Source organism: Centrocercus urophasianus, unplaced genomic scaffold, assembly GCF_019232065.1.
Source record: "Centrocercus urophasianus isolate 14NV4802_14NV808 unplaced genomic scaffold, USGS_Curo_1.0 seq_1352, whole genome shotgun sequence".
NCBI classification, from domain to species: domain Eukaryota; kingdom Metazoa; phylum Chordata; class Aves; order Galliformes; family Phasianidae; genus Centrocercus; species Centrocercus urophasianus.
The window spans coordinates 1-18,659 of NW_024884534.1; the positions used below are offsets into that span (position 1 = coordinate 1).

The 18,659-nt window shown below is 36.1% G+C and overlaps 1 protein-coding gene across 1 annotated transcript in view; it reads right to left on the bottom strand.

The window, feature by feature from the left end:
* Window positions 1-104: 104 nt before the first annotated feature.
* Window positions 105-18,659, bottom strand: part of TPO (thyroid peroxidase) — a gene marked incomplete at both ends in the record, with an annotated part of 28,143 nt that continues 9,588 nt past the window's right edge. The window contains 5 exons of the mRNA XM_042813045.1: window positions 105-313; window positions 4,089-4,326; window positions 5,771-5,941; window positions 6,463-6,721; window positions 14,328-14,843. Of these exons, the coding sequence (XP_042668979.1) occupies window positions 105-313; window positions 4,089-4,326; window positions 5,771-5,941; window positions 6,463-6,721; window positions 14,328-14,843 (1,393 nt within the window). The remainder of the gene's footprint in view (window positions 314-4,088; window positions 4,327-5,770; window positions 5,942-6,462; window positions 6,722-14,327; window positions 14,844-18,659) is intronic.

An 18,659-nucleotide genomic window follows, 5' to 3' on the forward strand; every position in this document is an offset into this window, starting at 1 on the left:
AAAAAAAAAAAAAAAAAAAAAAAAAAAAACAAAAAAAACAAAAAAAAGAAAAAAAAAAAAAAAAAAAAGAAAAAAAAAGAAAAAAAAGATAATTACCAAATTACCTTCCTGAAAGATTTCTTGCCAAGCTTCTAAATTCATTCCATTTATATTACTACAATGTTTAAAATCCTGTGGAAACTTTCCAAGTTGAAAGGCATCTACTGGCACATCAGAAATCCCTGTGTTGTCACAAATCACGCGAGACAAAGAGTGTTTTTTGAGTTCATTCTTTTGAGCTTCAGTGAAAACATTATCATTTTCCCACCAAAATCTGGAAAGGTTGATAGAAATGTTTTTAAACGATTACATTCAAATAGCTGATTACTCTTACTGTCAGAATATCCTACATAAGAAGAGACAAAAAAAAAAATAAAATAATTACAACAAAATGTAAGTGGATACAAGAATCATAAATTGAAACTCCATAATCTGCAGATTTACATATCCATCTTACAAGACACAGGAAGGCTGTTGTGAGTCTGATGTACTAGTCATCTTAGGTGGTTTGTTAAAGTAAGATAAGTAAAACTATTAATTAATTCACATGTGCTGAGTTGCTTGTAGCCACAAAAGAATGTTGCAGTACTGAGAGGAAAAAAAAAAAAAAAATTGATGCAAATTATTTGAATTGGATACTTAATCTTATGTAAACCAGCATTCTTATGCATTCGTAAATTGTTTTAAACATAATTACAGGAGAATCACAGCAGTAGCCATAATAGATACCATAGTATTTGAACTTTTCTTGCCATTACAGAATGGTTGCTATGAAGTTATTGCTGAGTGCTTCTCTGTATAACATGGAGCTCTTCATTTGCTAGGAAGTTGTAGGTATGTAGAATGCTTATAGCAGAATGTTGTCATAATTGTGTTTTTGATCACAAATTAGAGAAAGGAGCAGCTTCTTCCTCTTGGTCACACCAGCAACATGCTGGCAGAAGGAAAGAATCAGTTGGTGGAAAGGTGTATCTACTATATGTACACGATATATATATGTATATATGCACATGTACAAATAATTATAAAAACAATAAGAGGCTTAGTGAGAAAGTGAAAAGAAACATTGAAAAGGAAAAAAGATCAACAAGATATTATAAATTTTATAACAAAGAAAGGGATACTCTATGAAAGATCACAGAGACTGTGTTTGTTGCAGTTTTACACATTAAGACGTAATGAATAGAAAATAAGATTTTTGTAGAGTTTGATAGCACATTTGTATTTATCCATGTTAAGAACTGCTCTATTGCTAAAATAATTCCCGGTGGTGCTCAGGACAGATGGACTTTTCCCTACTGCTATGCAAGATCTGGACTAACATGACCTAGAACCACCACCTGTGGAGTGTGGATGTGATCACCAGTTGGTCTCAGATTTAACATAGGACTTGTTCATCTGTAATACTGGAGGAAAAGCACTGGGATTTCTAGAGATGTCTGTAATTTTAATGTTTACATCCCCCTGATGAGAAGGAAACCACAATGTTGGCTGTGGGCCTTGTGCAAAACCTGCATGTACATCATGTGTGAAATGACAAACCTTGCAACTGTTTAATGAAAGCGATAAGCCTAATAATCATTTCTGTGCTGTGGGAAACGTAGGGGCTGTTAGTGTGCCCTGGAGGCTCTTCAGGACTAATTTCGCTTTTCTGCTAACAGAAGTCTACTCAGAAGTCAAAAGCCACTCACATTCAGGAAACTCACTTAAATAAACTGTGTATGTGTGCAATTTTTCAGAACCAGCTTTAGATAGAGGCAATTAGTTACCTACAGTGGGACAGTCTGAAGAGACAACTCTCCTGCTTTCCTACTCTGTTGGAGTAGGATGAAATCTACATAACCAAGGATAGGTCAAATGTTGCACAATACAGAAGCACTATGATAAGAAGTATAGAAGAGAGTGGGGGGCTGGAGAGAGAAGAAAATGTGTTTTCCTTCTGCTTCCGACATACAGTGTCCCCAGACTTCTCAGAACATTCTGAAATGTCACTGACTGTTCCTGGACCCCTTCTTATAACAAAAGTCATTAAAGGCTTTGCACTACTCAGCTCCCCTACACCCTTCAGTTTCCTCTTTCATAAAAAGCTGTTCTACTTTCATCAGAAAATTCAGTTTTATCTGCACTGCTGAGAAGGTTTGAGCAGATCATTATTTTTAATCCACCCAGCAGCTAGATGATTGCTCTAACAGAGGTTGCTCCAGCAGATCTGTAGTGAGTCATGAAAATTTTACAGGTGAATTTTGCAAGATCAGAGTAGAAAAAAAAAAGAAGAAGAGGAAGAATATAAATAGGGGCACAACCCTCTTTGCTAAGAATGTACAGACAGGTACAAAGTCATTACCCTGTTATTTCAAACCCTGAGATCAGACAAGGATTCAGAGCAGAAACAGAAAAGAAGGTAACAGCTGATGAAACAAAAACTATTGTTTCCAGGTGATTTGGCTGAAGTCAAGATAGGCTAAGGTCAAACCCAGCATAAGGGCCTGGGTTTATTACACTGGTGAAAGAAATCTTTTTTTCATCAGGATACTGATAGTAGATTTTAAGGTTATGAGGATGGCATTCAGTCAGTTAAATTGAAATTCCTACTTACTAACATGTATGTTTATCTAACAAATATCTCGTATGCTTGTAGTGCTACCAGTGCAGATACAATATCCAACGCATTATACAGCAAGCCACTGCAATAAATTTTGGACTTTTTCATTCTTATGCTTACTCTATGACAACTGCAATAAATTGTTACATACTCTTAACTTTCTTCAGTATCATAGTCTCAATAACCGAACATTTCCCACTTAAGTTAGACACAAAATTTATAGCACGAACTTGAGGTGTTCTTTTACTGTTAGAACTAATCTTTTCTCAGTTTAAAGATAACACATTAAATTATGCTTAAGTCTGATTAATGTTAGTAGCACTAACTGGATACACTGGATAAAAGAAGAAAGTCTGAAAGGGTCTCAATAGATCATCGTTCTCCAGATAGAGTTGAGGATGCCATTGCAATTCAGAAAACTTACAACCATATTTTTGCTGCAACTGAGTGGAATGTTTGCTGTCTATATGCCTTGTTTTAATAAGATACAAATTTTGATTAATATTGCTTTTTCCTGTAAGCTAATTAATTAACATTTTTTAAAGTTGACATTTAAATTCTGTTTCGAATTCTTATTTACGTAATGGCTTCTGTCCACTTCTGAGAGGAGTGTAAAGGTGAGCACAAGGGCCAGATGTACTTAAACACCACTGCTAAGGTGGTGTGAGTCGTTTAAAATTAGTCTTCTTATGAGACTTTAAATTGCTGCCATAAGTATATGACAAAAATGAAAAACAAAGGTTGGTTTTATAATTGCTTCAGGAATAGAAGTCAGAAAGATAAAAGCAGCATCTCAAACCCTTTTGAAGCCTGAAATAGCATTTTTTCTGCCTTCCTGATATGAAGGTAGAAAACAGACCACGGTGGCAGTCGTAGAGGACTAGGTGAAGTGACAGCCTCTTCTGGTGTGTCTGATATGGCAGTTCTGGGAGCACTCTGCATTCCTGATACCCATAAGACCAAGTACCCGGTGCTTTTATTTACCTTTCTAGGAAGCCTTCACTGCAACTCTCCTTTCTCTTACAGATTTTCTGTGAGAAATGTTGAGATCCTTTCAGTTAAGGATCCTCAGCCTAGTGCATCCCTCAGGGATTGGATAGTTAAGATTTGTAAATCCATTCACACAGAAAGACATGCGTTCCTGGCACAATTAACTGGTGCTGGCACCTTGAGTTTCCACCAGAATTTCAAAGTTGGGCATCTCATGTTGCAGAAACAATCCCTATGTCTGAATTTGAGACTACACAGATCAAAGAAGAATAAGGAAAGGTTTACCCAAAAAAACTGGAGAGACTAATGCAAAAATTAGGTATTGGCAGTGAATAATTTGTTTACAAATTAAACGTATGTTTAAGCATCATAATGCTTTACATGCTAAGAAGTATCTGTAAAATAACAGTTGCTGCTGAGTGGTTCACAAAAGATTCAGCATCATGAATAAACTTACCGATCACCATCCCTTAGTGCTTTCATTTGCTTTCCAATTAAACAGGCAAACAGGGGACCTGTTCTAGCACCTGGAAGAAAGTCTTCTACTAAACCACCAAGCCAAACATCAATATTGCTAGGATTATGGTACAATTCCATGATTTTTTCAGTAACTTTCTGATTAGTTATTATTGTATTCAGATCAGCTTGAGTTTCCAGTTTTGGTAAGCCACAGAATTCTCGCCAGTCATTATAACCTATAAATATGATGATTAAAAGGAAGATTAGATTACTATTAGGCATGATATTTGAAATTAATGCATTCAAAAGCACTGGATTCTGACAACCTTAATTACAATCATGGACAGTTATTACCAAAAATAGTCCTGCTGTTATTGTTTAAAATGATTAGAGAAATTACAGCAGGATTTGCAACTACAAGGTATAAAATATTACATCACTCTCATGAAGGAAGACAAGAATTTTAAGTTCTCCCTTATTTAAGCAATGCACATATGAAATAAAGGTATATAGTTTGAGCTAAAGCAGGCAGGAACATTCATTTTGTTTGGAGATTTTCAGATCCAGGAATAAACCCTGAATTCCATTAGCACCTAAAGTTCTTTACTAAGGAGATTGCTGTAGGACATGTCCAGTTCCCTGGAAAATATATATTTTTTCCAATTCTTTTACATCTCTGCAATTAATTTTCTCCATCTCCCAGTAAAGCTTGCATTTCTGGTCCTGGAGACCAAAACTTCTTCTCTACTCCTATTTAGCTAAGACTTTTAAACTCCAGGCTGGAGTCTGACTTCATTTCTATTGGCCAGGTCCATATTCCTAGCTACAGAGTCACACAGCTTTAACAGGAGAAATTGAGAGGTTTGTCACCCAGAAACATAGCAACCTTAGTTAATCAGTTACTTGTATTCTGTGAGTAGGACATCAGGCTCAGAGCATAAAAGTACAACTGCATTTGTTCCTTATTCATGCAGACAAGTGGTCTGATCAGGTAGGGGATCAAGATGCAGTTTTACAAAACAAATGAAAGAGTTTCTGCCTGCTTTGCAGAGGGTTGTTGCCTCTGCATTTAGAGGCTGTGGCACAGTTACAGGAGGATTTTACACAGGACTGTGAACATACTATATGTTTTATCAGCTGCTGTAATTAAACTCCAGCAAGCTCCAGCAGTCTTCCTCTAACTCTGTACACCCATGGTCTGGCGGGCTCATGGTCCTTGACTGTTAGTTCAGCCTTACCCTGGGCTAACTAGAGTAAGAAATCCAACGCAAAAAGTAGGCACAAAAATGTAATATTTCTAAAAGTCAGGTGTACATTTTCTGAAGTCATTAACCACTCCTGGAGACACTGCAACTCCAAGTAGGTGCTGCAGTCAGAAAACCCCACTCCTCTGCAGCTGAATCCTGCAGGAAGGAGTCTCAGGTGCCAGGAGCACCCAGATCTACTGATCAGTATTAGTCTTTCACATTCCAGACTGCAGACTGGGGAGGTTATTTTAATTTCAATTGCTGGGGAATATTTTTTTTCCATCAAAGTTGAAAATAGTGGCTTATTGTGTTTTAAAGAGATTTATGTTTCCTATAAAAAATCTGTTAAGTAAAAACTTACAATTACATCCCAAATACAAACATTTGTATCTCTGTTGCTGATTGGAAGAAGATTTAAGAAAAATCAATAGACCTGGGAGTCCATGATCACGGCCACGCTGTAAATTCAGTGATGATAAATCAAGTGAACCATTGTTGGACAACACAAACAGCTTATCTGTTAACTCTTCATTCATCAGTTGACCTTGCACCTGCAGTTTTGCTGGATGTGCAAGAAGACCCCTTATCAATGGATCCAAGCCTCCTTCAAAAATAAAAATAATATGTTACAGCATGTATATAAACCACTATATTGTTCTCAACAAATGTGAATGCACGTATGCTTCTCTGTCTTTAAATGCTGGCCACATAGTCTTTTACATAAAAAAAAAAAAAGCAAAAATTTACTTAAGATTGAAATTGTGCTAATACAATGAAAATGTTCCACCTTCTTCATCAGGGATACAAAATTTGGCAATCTGATAATACATTTATCCACAAAAATGCAAACAAAAGATCAAATTTTGTCAGTCCATCAGGCTGTTTCAACCTGGAGAGTAATCTATTTTATTAAGAGAACTATTTACCTAAAATAATTGTTTCAGTTAGTATTAATTCTATGGAACGTGTTCAACAACATAAATCAGTGGTGCAGTTAAATAAATGTTTTTATTCCTAATTTAAGACCAGCAATGTTAAAGAGACTGTAATACTTATGGGAAAAGCAAACAGAACAAAATAAAGAAACACACAAAGAACAAAAACACAGTTTAAATAAAAACATACCTTCTTTAATAAGCCTCCAAGGACTAAAGAAAACTTCATGCAAATGAAGATGTGGGAGTTCTGGATCATCTAAATACTGTGCATTCAATCGCCTTACTATCGGTTGGATTGTTGCATGACCAAAACGAAAAGCAGCTGTTGCAAATACGTTAGAAACTGAAGGATTCACTGTGGGATCATAACCTTTATAAAGGCCAATATACTGATTGAAAGCATCTGGGCCAATGATTTTGGGAATATAATCTCTTAAAGTAATAATCTGAAGGAAAAGAAAGAAAGAAAAAAAGAGAAACATCATTCAGTGTTTTGATAGATGAATAGTAATGATTCCTGTGTACAGAATGCCTTTTTCATCACTCATTTGTTCACAAGCATGACTAACAGCAGTGTTAATTTGAAAGTAACAAGATGTTAGCACTTCTTTTTGTAGTCTGGAAAAAATGACAGGGCAAAACTAGTGGCAAAGTTCAGTACATAGTATACTAACCAGGTTCATTTAGCATCCTACAATAATGCTGGAGAAAGAGCTACTGGGCAGGTTACCAGTATTGCTCCCTTTCAGTTCAAGTGGGCAAATCCAGCTCACAAGAGCTCTGCGAGGATTTAAAGCCCGGGCATAAGCTGTGATGCCCATGAATGTACAGATTCTATTTTTAGGCATATATATTGGACACAAATCCTCTTTTCTGAATATTTAAAATGACCAGGCTTTAAAATACTGGTTCCAAGCATCCTTTAGTAGACATTTTATGCTAAAGTCTATAGACACACTTCAAAAATGAAAATGGTGATAAATACCTTCTGCCAAAAGTTTATGTAATATATCATTATGAAATAATATTACTATTACATGAAAAATATATGAGTACTTCTCCCCCCGAAAAATAAAAAGGTGTAATAAGATCTAATGCACCAAACAAAATGAAAGCTTGTTATAGCTTAAAGATTACACTGCACTCAATAAATCACAAAGGGATGAATATCAAGCATAGTGAATTCAATAAAATACATTATAGATTCAATATAGTGTGCAAGAAAATACAGAGAAAAATGTACTTTGAGATTGGTGTAGAGGATATTGTAAGGTTAGCTGTCACAAAATTAGGAACTGAGAAACTTGTATCTTTACTTTAGGCATGAAAAAGAGGCAAGAAATCCCTGGCAGAGTTCAGTCACTTTTCTCATAAGATAGGGGTAACATCTTTATATTTGCAGGTATTTGAGATTAGGTCATGCAATGAACACAATATTTAAAGACAGTAGGTGAGGAGTCCTTTTAGAGCTCCCTAAATACAGCATAAAACAAAATTCAAATAATTGCTGGAAATTAATAATGACATTGTCATTTGAGCAGTTAAGCTTTTGCTATATACACAAAGATTTTGCAAGATAATTATTTCTAAAATTAGATTTAGTTAATTTTTACAGGCAAGATATGGCACATTGTCTTATCATTTCAGAGGGCAGAAATACAGAATTTCAAAGCCTGGTTCATCTTGACTTGGGGTCGTGTGATTTGGAAGTACAAATGAGGCAGGTGTAATAAATCAAAAGCATGGGTAGAAAGGGATATAAGTACATCTTAAAAGCTGTGCAAAGATCTTAAATAAGGTTAGATCATCTCTGATATGATAAACATCCTGGTATGGCTTTTTTTTTTTTTTTTTTTTTGGCTCTTTTTAAATGAAATCCCAAGCTAAGAAGCTCATTAAGGCTGGATTGCCCAAACAAAAAGTCAATTCAAAATTTTAATTTGCTCCAGGGTCAAGATCTTAATTTCAGATTTCCTTGGCAGCAAAAGAGGAATTGTTGTTTCAAAACACGAGAATTAAAAGGAAAAAGGTAGGAAGGAGTCATACACCTGCTTTCAACTAGGCAAGACATATATACAATGGAAACTTATGGTTTCTAAATAAAGCTCCTCCAAGTAGAGATGAGTTTTAGACAATACGGACTAAGATGATACAGCAGGAAAAAAAGAAGAATCTAGAATCTCACAGAGAACTACATTCAAAGTATATCAGCATGTAGTATCCTCTATATAGACTCTGAACAATCTTACTGAATTTGTCTTCATTAAGGCAAGGATAAACTCACTGTAACTGACATATGTAAGTGTTAGGGAAGAAATAAATAGGTCACAAACAAAAAAATATTTTTGTTAAAATTATTTGGCATGAACTCCTCCCTGCTATGACAGAATTATTTGAAAGATTTGAAATAACTGAGATTCTTCTGTGGAAACAAAGGAACATCTTATGAAAATATGTCAATAAAATTAGAGCTAAAAAGTCATAAACCTCTATAGAAAAGGCATAACAAGAAACTATAATGAACTATGCTACCGTTTATTACTTATTTTGAGTCACTTTATAAGAAATAAATTTGGTTAGGGTGTTTGCAACAGCATAAGAGCTTTATGTGGGTATAGTGAGTCTGAACCTGCAAGGTATTGAAAGGTCTCAGCTCCTTGTAACTTTTATATTAGTGCTAATCCTATTTTTTCTTAGGAGACTTTTGACATCTAATAGTATCAGCTCAGATTTACATAGAAGCCTCATTATGAAATTAATTTTAATCAATTATGTAAATATTTCTACTGTCTAATGGCTGTAATTACTTCAAATGTACAATTTAGAAGAAAAAAATGAAAAATGGCCATTGTCTTTTAAACAGAAGTTATATGTTCAGTATCTAAATGACTTTAATAACCAATATGATCAGAAAGTAATAGAGGTTAAGAGTATTTGTATATACCTCATTTAGTCATGTCTGAGAAAAGAAAATTCTGATTTCCTAGCAATACAACCAAATATTTGGTAATTATACAAACAGAAACAGAATCTAAATGATAACAGACTATCAGAAATGGTTTTGTACGGGTTTGTCATAGCATCACTGAATCCTGATCTGCAAATGCAACAGTATTCAAAGTCAAACAGACTGTTAGTGTAAAAAGTACTATTCTTCTCATTCAGAAAGCAGAAGTATATCAGGGATTCTGAAATGTCCTTAGGAACTCAGGCAGCATCCTGACTGGATTTCCCTCTAGGTTGGACCACCTTCAACAGAATTCTTCCATACACTAGTTAATTGAAACTCTCAACTTATTTTAGAGAATTTTTTTTTGTTCATGTCAAAAGCTATTTCAAATGAGGTGCAAAAGATGAAGAAATTCATATCACTTCCTCATTAAGTTTAGCAGACTTTTCAAAACCCCTCAAGCATTTTCCAAAAAAGTTGTGAATAAAGGTACAATTCATTGAAAGGAATATGAAAAGAACTCTGCAAAAGAGAATATAAAAATATATGGATGACTGTAAGAAAAAAGTAAGGCTGACAGGACAGCTAATCTTTGCCATTGGCCAGAGGTGACTGCAAAAAGTATCATCTCACTGAGATAGCAAAGAGCCAATTAACTCAAGCTCCTGTGCTTGGGAAAGATTGCAGAAATTGTACAGAACAATCCGACATGGCAACACTGCGTAATCTCTTAAAGTGCTATGCACAGTTGATTTTAAATTCTTATGGTTATATTCAAAGATTTACAGATGACATTGAAGTCCTAAACATTTTCCTAAAGAATTACTGTAAAACACGTTTTGATAAAAAATGAACACGTCTTTATAGTTCAGTGAATAGTCTGAGCTATACTTTCTATGAGCAATGATGTATGCAACACATTTTGTTTAATATAATACATATCATTTATCTTTTTATCATTCATCATTTCATAAAGTTTAAGCTCTGAGAGAAGTTACTAATCATCCAATATCACAAACAAGTTTCATTCAAGTCACCTGCAGAAGAGACCCATTTTAAGCTCATGTATAAGTACATGGGGGAGAAGTTAGGATGAAGATGCTTAGAAAACACAGTTAAGTATAGAATGAAGTGAAACACTGAAAACTGAATTCAGTTGACAACTACACTTGTGATCTACTGGCTGTAATGCCATAATTTCAGAGATTTTTCTCTGAAATCATAATAATTCAAAGGGAACTTTGATTCTGCATCACTCTTTGAATAGTATCGTTCAACATTCATAAGTCAAATGGCGCATCAAAGCAAAACTGGTACACATGCATGCATTTTCAACTCTCAGACCATAAGTTTAACCCGGTAAGAATCTCAGCACTGCACACACAGTTCTTTACTTACTCTCCTACCTTCCCCAAGAAAACATGGGAGAGAATCGGAAAAACAAAACAACAAAGTAGATCTTGTGGGATGAGATAAAAGCTGTTTACTAGGACACACATAACAAGGAAAAAAATACATAACAGCAATTTTGATCATATAAATGTGCAGGTGATGCACAAGGAGTTGCTCACCACCCACTGATTGATGCCCAGCCAGTCCCCAAGACCAGCCTGGTGTTTTTTTGCATGCTGCCATATGGTATGGAATATTCCTTTGTCCAGTTGAGTTCTATCCTCTCCCAGCTCCTTGTGCCCTCCAACCAACCCTTTGCTGGCAGGGCATCACATGAACCTGTAAAACTGAAATGTCCTTGCACTTGTACACAGCAACATCTAAAACAGTCTGTTATCAATAGTGTTTTTTATCCAAAAGATGAAACATAGCATCTTACCAGACATTATGAAGGAAAAAATCAACTCTGTCTCAGTTGTAACAAGGACAACAAAATAGCAATATTAAGACAGTAGAGGTTCCAGAATTTAGTGATCTTCTCCTGTTTTGTCTACACTTTTTGTTTAAGGGAAGACAAAAGCAAGTGTAGAGTCTTGCATCTGGGGAGGAATAATTCCATGCACCAGTACAGGTTGGGGGATGACCTGCTGGAGGGGAGCTCTGCGGAAAGGGACCTGGGTGTCCTGGTGGACAACAGGCTGGCCATGAGCCAGCAGTGTGCCCTTGTGGCCAAAAAGGCCAATGGCTTACTGGGGTGCATTAAAAAGAGCGTGTCCAGCAGGTCGAAGGAGGTGATCCTCCCCCTCTACTCTGCCCTGGTAAGACCGCATCTGGAGTACTGCATCCAGTTCTGGGCTCCCCAGTACAAAAAAGACAAGGATCTCTTGGAAAGAGTCCAGCGGAGGGCCACGAAGATGTTGAAGGGCCTGGAGCATCTCTCCTATGAGGAAAGGCTGAGTGATCTGGGTCTGTTCAGCCTTGAGAAAAGAAGACTGAGAGGGGACCTGATCCAGGTCTATAAATATCTAAGGTGTGGGGGGCAGAATGGCGAGGCCAGACTGTTTTCAGTGGTGAGTGGAGACAGGACAAGGGGAAACGGCTGGAAACTGCAGCATAGGAAGTTCCACACAAATGTGCGCAAGAACTTCTTTACAGTGAGGTGACGGAGCACTGGAACAGGCTGCCCAGGGAGGTGGTGGAATCTCCTTCTCTGGAGATGTTCAAGACCTGCCTGGATGCCTCCCTGTGCGACCTGCTGTAGGGAACCTGCTTTGGCAGGGGGGTTGGACTCGATGATCTCTGGAGGTCCCTTCCAACCCCTACAATTCTGTGATTCTGTGATTCTGTGAAGAACAAATTTTAACTATTGTCTTTCAAATAACTTGAAAGGAGTCTTCCAACTTCAATAATTCTGTGATTCTCTACCCTAATTTTTCTCATTCGGACATCTCAGAACAAAATAGGAATAAATAAAACAAGGAGTTAACTTCACTTCATTTAGCAAATGACAATGAAAAATATCTATTTGCGTAAAACACTCTTCAGTCAGGGTATATATTTTTAATACAGCATATTGCAGAGTTGATGTTTGAGAGTTAAGCATGTGTCACATTCAAGAAGATAATTGAATTAATCACTGTTGGCTTATGTAAACAACTACTTATCAAAGAAGTATGTCTACAATGCAACAAAAAATGTGTTTTGTCCAAGATATCAACAGGCTGTTGTTATGTTTGGTAGCACTGTCAAACTCCTATTGCTAAACTTTTGTCACTAGAGCTATTTATGGTGATAAAAAATATCTAGGAGAAAAGCATGGTCTAGAGAGAGATTTTTCAAATTCTTAGTCTAGAAAGAAAGGAAAGCTTTTTGTTCAATTCTCTGTAAGTACACACCCACAGGCAAAAATTACACTTGAAATTATTCATTAAAAAAAAGAGAATTTGAGAAATGCGTAGCAACTGAAACAAAATTTTAGAGTGGAAATCTCAAGATAACTTCAACTAGAGTCGTCATTATGGTGCTGGTTAACATTCCACATTAATAGAGATACTGCAATTACCTCCCTTGAATGAATATCTCTGAACCAGCCAGATATAACTGAAACACAGTTCTAATGAGCCATATGCAAATCTCATTATTCTGTGATACTGGTTGAGATAATGAGTAGCCTAGATTTATGTGGTATAATGCTTTGCACAAAGAATTTTCTTTCAGGATAATACTGGGCATAGTTCAGAAATAGTTGAACACATAGAGGTGTATTATGGATTTTCACTTTTCTTCTAACAAGTACTAACTACCATTCTGACTCATCAATGCAATTATTTGATGCAAATAGCTTATTTACATCCAAGAAGATTACGTGATTAATGAAAAAAATAAAATAAAATTAAATGAATACAAAATTTTTATATTTCATTTTTCTCTTGACTAAAACTTCTGAAAGAATAAAGTGTCTTATTGCAATAGAGAAAATTTTCTACCCCCTCTTCCAGTTAACTTTCATAAAGGTCATGTTTTGGTAACAAATCATCTGCTTCCAGGAATCAGAAAGCATATGAAAATCAACAAGCTTTCAGTTTATCCTGGTTCTGATATAATATTAATGCTGAATCTCCATTTACACAGAAGCCCTAGTCAGAATTGGAGAAATGTCAGATGGAATAGTCTGCTTATCCAAGTCATCAAAAGAAGGCTGATGGGACCAGTTATTCCCTGAGATCACTAAAGAGATTGGTTAGACCACAAACCTGAGGATGAAAGATAAGACAATGAAAAAACTGTCCCCTGAATGTCAGGTATGCTAAAGGAGTGATGGCTGAGAAGAGGTAGCACTACCTGTGAGAAGCAGGGAGGAGAGAATCTCTGTAGAATTTTGCATACTATGTTTTAAAGGGACTGTTAGAATGTGGGAGACGCTAGGGTATTCAGGAAGGACCAAAGGTGGAAAAAGGGAGGGGTTAAAGGACTGGGGAGGAACAAGCACAGGAAAATAGAGGGAAAAGGGGGTAAAAGTGGTTGTTTGAGCTTGAAGAGTCTCTTGATGAGTGTGCTTCTCTAACAGAGCCCTATGCTTGATGCTACAATTTATGCTATATTCTGCAGAAGGAGAACTGTGAGGAAAACACAAGCCTGCATAATTATTTCAGGAAGAAAAGGGGAAAAGAAAGAGGAAATCAAAAAGGAAAAAGGGGAAAAAGAGAAGAAGGAATAGGGAAGAGAAGAGTTGAAGATTAGACCCTGATTAATACAGCACTGAGAGGTTCATAAGTATTTTTACACAGAACTACTTGTTTATATAATTACCATAAGAAAGTAAATATTTTGGGCACTATGTAAATGCGGAGACATAGTTTTTTACTTATTTCCTTTACCAAAAACTATAAAGAAATGTATCTAAATGAGCTTCTTTAGACTTCAACAGACAAAATAGACATAGGAGAAGTATGCAAAAATATGAAGAAGAGTAGAAATTGCCATAAAATCAGGGCACTGAGATCTGAGGTCTGAATAAGGAGGACATTGCATTTGGGGAAAATAGGACAGAGCAAACTTTAAACATACCAGATGGGAAGCATAAAAAGAGCTGGCACAGAGTATGCAACATGATCTCTGAAACTACTCACAGTAACATATTTGAAGTTCTATGATGGATTCTACTCTAGGATATTCACTGCTATGTGTCAATAAGCAAATAGGCAGCCCACCTGATGGAGAGCTCCAACAATTTTCCTTGCTTCTTGGTAGACTGTCTCAGCGCTCCAGTGGCTGTTGATGGTTTTGAGGGCCCGGGCCAGGCGGTTGTGCTCTCTCAGCCACAGTGTGTGCATGGCTGTCAATGATGTGACCTCACTCGATCGGCTGTCCCCAGCCATAAAGCATTCAATCCTTTCATCTTCACGTTCATTTGAGTCCTGTGCACAAGGTGATGGAACCCGGTCTGTAAAAGGCAGGTATTCATGACCATTATCATGATGTTTATTGTTGACTTTGAGAAGGCCTTCTTCACTTGTTAAATTCCTCAGCTTGTTTTCAACAGTGGAAGTGCTCCCATAGACAGTAGAAGCATCAATGAAAGAGGTTAAGCCATTGATCTGTTGTCTTGGATTTAGTGCTGATAGATTTCCAAAGAGAATACTGTGATCACCAATGCCACATGTAGGAGATGAGCGATAGAAGGGCAGGCAATCCATGCCTTCGGATAATGTATCATTGGTTGTTACCTGTATAACAAAAACGCGGAATTTCTGAGCTGAAGGCAACACAGATGTTCAATTAAGTTTTGCATAAGTATTTCTACCCGTGGTCTCCTTTTTCAGTTGTTTCCCAGGTCTAATGTAAGGATGTGACATTCTCTAAACTCATAGAGACGGTCTTCTCTCTCCTTCAGATTTAAGTGAAAAGATGTTTCAACAACTTTCAAGAAAAGACAGAAATAAATTAAAACATTTGCTCTATCATTAGATCAAATTACTGATGTTATACCTTTTGAGTAGTTCTATGCCTAAATTAGCCCGTTTTCACATTTAAAATTCATCACAGAATGTATCACAGTGAAGATGTGAACATCTGGTCAAATAATGTTCTGCTGAGCACCAAATGAAACAGGAGGTTTACATGTGTACATAAAAAAGTAATGAAGAGTTTCAATGTCTGCAGTAGCATGCCATAAGAGCACTGTTTCAATACTCAATTTTAATCAGGCGACAAAACTAAAGAAGGCATACATAATTATTCACTCTGCCTTCTGCTGGTCCCATAAGCATTCTCCTACATTATTTTATGGGTTCGGCTTTTCTTAGAAGTTTTAAATCATAGTTATAGAGACTTTTGAGTTGGAAGAGACACTTAAGTGTATCCAGTCCAACTCTCCTGCGGTGAAGAGGGACACGGACACCTACATCTAGATCAGGTTGCTCAGAGCCCCATTCAGCCTGACCTTTTTGACTGTCTTTATGAAAAGCAAAGAATGCTCTACTCCTCACAAGCAAAAGCCTTTCCAGTGCTTTGAACCTCAGGCAGCCAAGATGCTCAGATGATTGGTGATCCAATGTTTCTCCACTAGTCAGCATGGATATAGACTATTGCTCAGTCAGCTACTCCAAATTCAGGTAAAGAGTATGGGTGAGATATGTGGAAATTATCTAATGGAATCTTGTGATACAAGTAAGGGCATGAGGGAAGAATACAACCCAAATGAAACAGCTGGAAGGTTTGCCACTGGGGAACATACAGAAAGGTATGTGAATAGTTTAATGGCTGTAGGCTGTAGAAGAGATGTTGGAGGGTGTGAGGGAAATGGAAGAAAGAAAGACTTTATGTGCACCCTATGATATTTAAGAGGAAGACTCAGATGAGCAATTTTATTTCAAAGAACAGAGTTCATAACTAAATAAAAAATCACCCGTTTCAAAATGACTAAAATGTATCTTCATTGTCAAATGCATATTTGACATTAGGAACTTTGTTTTGTTTTGTTTTTGAAAAATACATTATTTCCAAATGGTAATAGCTCTCCATTGTGCAACAACGAGTCATAGTAGTGAGTTAGTTCCAGGAGTTTTAGAAAGATTAATATCAATTTAAAATGTTACCAAATGATGGATTCTGAGTTTTGTGGAATATAAAACTTTTTTTTTAACCAACTGGTCAACATGAAATAGGAATAGAAAGCACTAAAGCTGCTTCAATATCTGAAAATAAAATTGTCTTCAAATAATTAACTAATAATAAATAAATATTTTGTGTGGAAATGTGAGCAAATCGTTTTCCTTTGCATTATATTTTCTTGCTGTTCACATTTGAAAACTCCTTGGCAGAATACTGTTAATACTGCAGATGTTATATGAAATAATTTCTTCTTCGTACTTCTAAAAACAAAGGGACTACTCATTGAATTGGGAATAAAATATCAGACAACTTTGGAATAGAATGAATGAGTTTCACTTAACAAAAACCTTAGCTCACTTATTATACCAAGTAATTTTCTTACTACTGAAAACTTGTGGCAGCAGGAATTGGTATCAATAAAACATTTAGGTTAAGAAAGGATTTTGTATGTTTTTAGTTTTGTTTGGTGAAGAACTTCTACAAATATTCCTACACGTTAGATACCAACAAATTTAAGTAGGTTAGTTTTGAGGGAAATACCTAATTTATTATCATTTTTCTTTTCTTCACTGATTACTAAAGTCAGTAATTTTACTCCCTTGGATTTGCCATGTAGTGTTTTTCCCTATGTTTATGTCTCTTTCTACTATTGTGGCTTCTTTTTCTCTTCAGTTGGTAATATAAGCAGGAAGATCATTTCACAGTACAGACACCTGAACTCAACAGCCACAGCGTAGTATGTATTTGAGTGCCTCTAGCTTCTAGTTAAGAGGAAAGCCTGGAAGAAATCAGGTATAATTGGGAAAAATGTAAGAGTCGCCTTTAAGTTGTTGAGCAGTGTGGCTCACAGCAAAACATATCAACAGTGAATGAAGTTCATAGTGAATAATCTTCGGTTAACTGCCTCTGCAGTTTCAATTCAAATTGCTCTGTGCCCCAGTGGAGAAAAGCAGCAGTAATGAGCATTAAGGGACTGCAGAACTGTATAATGTAGTCTTTTCCCTTTTCATGGGATAAACAGCATGCAGCCAGCAGCTGAATGTGCAAATAAGAGATTCCTTATGTTATTATTCAGATTACATCAGAAATAATCAGAGAAAATTAAAAGTTTTTTTTCCTTCTGAAATGATTATAGAATAACATTTTTGTTCAGTACTAAATTAATATCTTTTTTTTTTTTTTTTTCCTGTCCTTGTATAATTCTAAAGGGAAAAATATCAGAAATAAATCCATCTCTGGCCACAATAGTTTTCCAGGTACAGCTGCATGCTGATTGAAACCGACTAAATGTTAACAGTTATGCATAGTAGAATCTGCTTACAGTGAAATTTTTCAATGTTTAGGAATCAGTAATTGTTTCAGGAGACCACAATTTCTAGGCCATGACCACATTTAAATAAAAGCCTTTCTTGCTGTGAATTTGTTCTATGTCAAATAGTCTCTTTGAAAAGAATTTTTGCTGTTCTTAAGTGAGAGAAAACTTACTTATGGTTAAGAAAGTTTGTCCTCAAGGAAGACATAAATGCGTGATCTTAGACATGAAGATCAGAAAAGAGTCCATCTAACAGCTAATTGCTACCTCTGAAATGCAGAAGAAAAGGCAGATACTCACTCTGCTGGCTGTCTAATACACAGACTGATCTTTTCTTAGCTAGGACAGGAACTTGCCATATTATGTAACACCTTTGTTTCTCCCTTTCTTTTCCAGCTTCTGTAGCTGATCTAATCAAATGAAAGCATTTCAGGATCATATCTTGTTATAATTATGTGCTATGCCTATCTTAATATCAACAATATAACTGTTATTGAATAAAAACAGTAGTTCTCCTCTGAAAGTCTTTCTAATGTTTCACTGTGTCTCAGCTCTAGCCTAAAACAATCATTGGAAGAATGACAAATTCTCAGCATCCCGCTTCCATGTGTCAGGCCTCAAAAAAAGCTAGTTTATTATTATTGTTGTTCATACTATGGTATTCTAAATAGATAAGTACAGAAACAAGATAAGTACAGGCTCAATGTGAGAATCTCTGAGTGACTCTCTATAGCCTTTATTATGAAATGTCCAGAACAGGAAATCATAATATTTCCTGCTAACCTATAAATAATTTACTTACACTTGTCATTAATATTAATGCACTTTTGCAAATTTCAATCTGTCTTTGAACTGCATTGTCTCATAACATTTTCCAGACACCTTTCCTAATTTGCACAGTCAAGAGCTGCCTTTCTCAAGTGAAAGCCCTGGAGTGGTCATATGGCTGAGCACATTTGTCTTCTCATGTGTTTGAATTTTCCTTTGGGTGCCCCTGTTCTAGATACACTGAAAGAGTGCAAACAGCAGCCTCTGTGTTCACATTGTTGGATAATACCTTATCAGTTTCAATACCTCTGGAAAGCAGCTGCAGTATCTTCATATAAAAAAATGAATG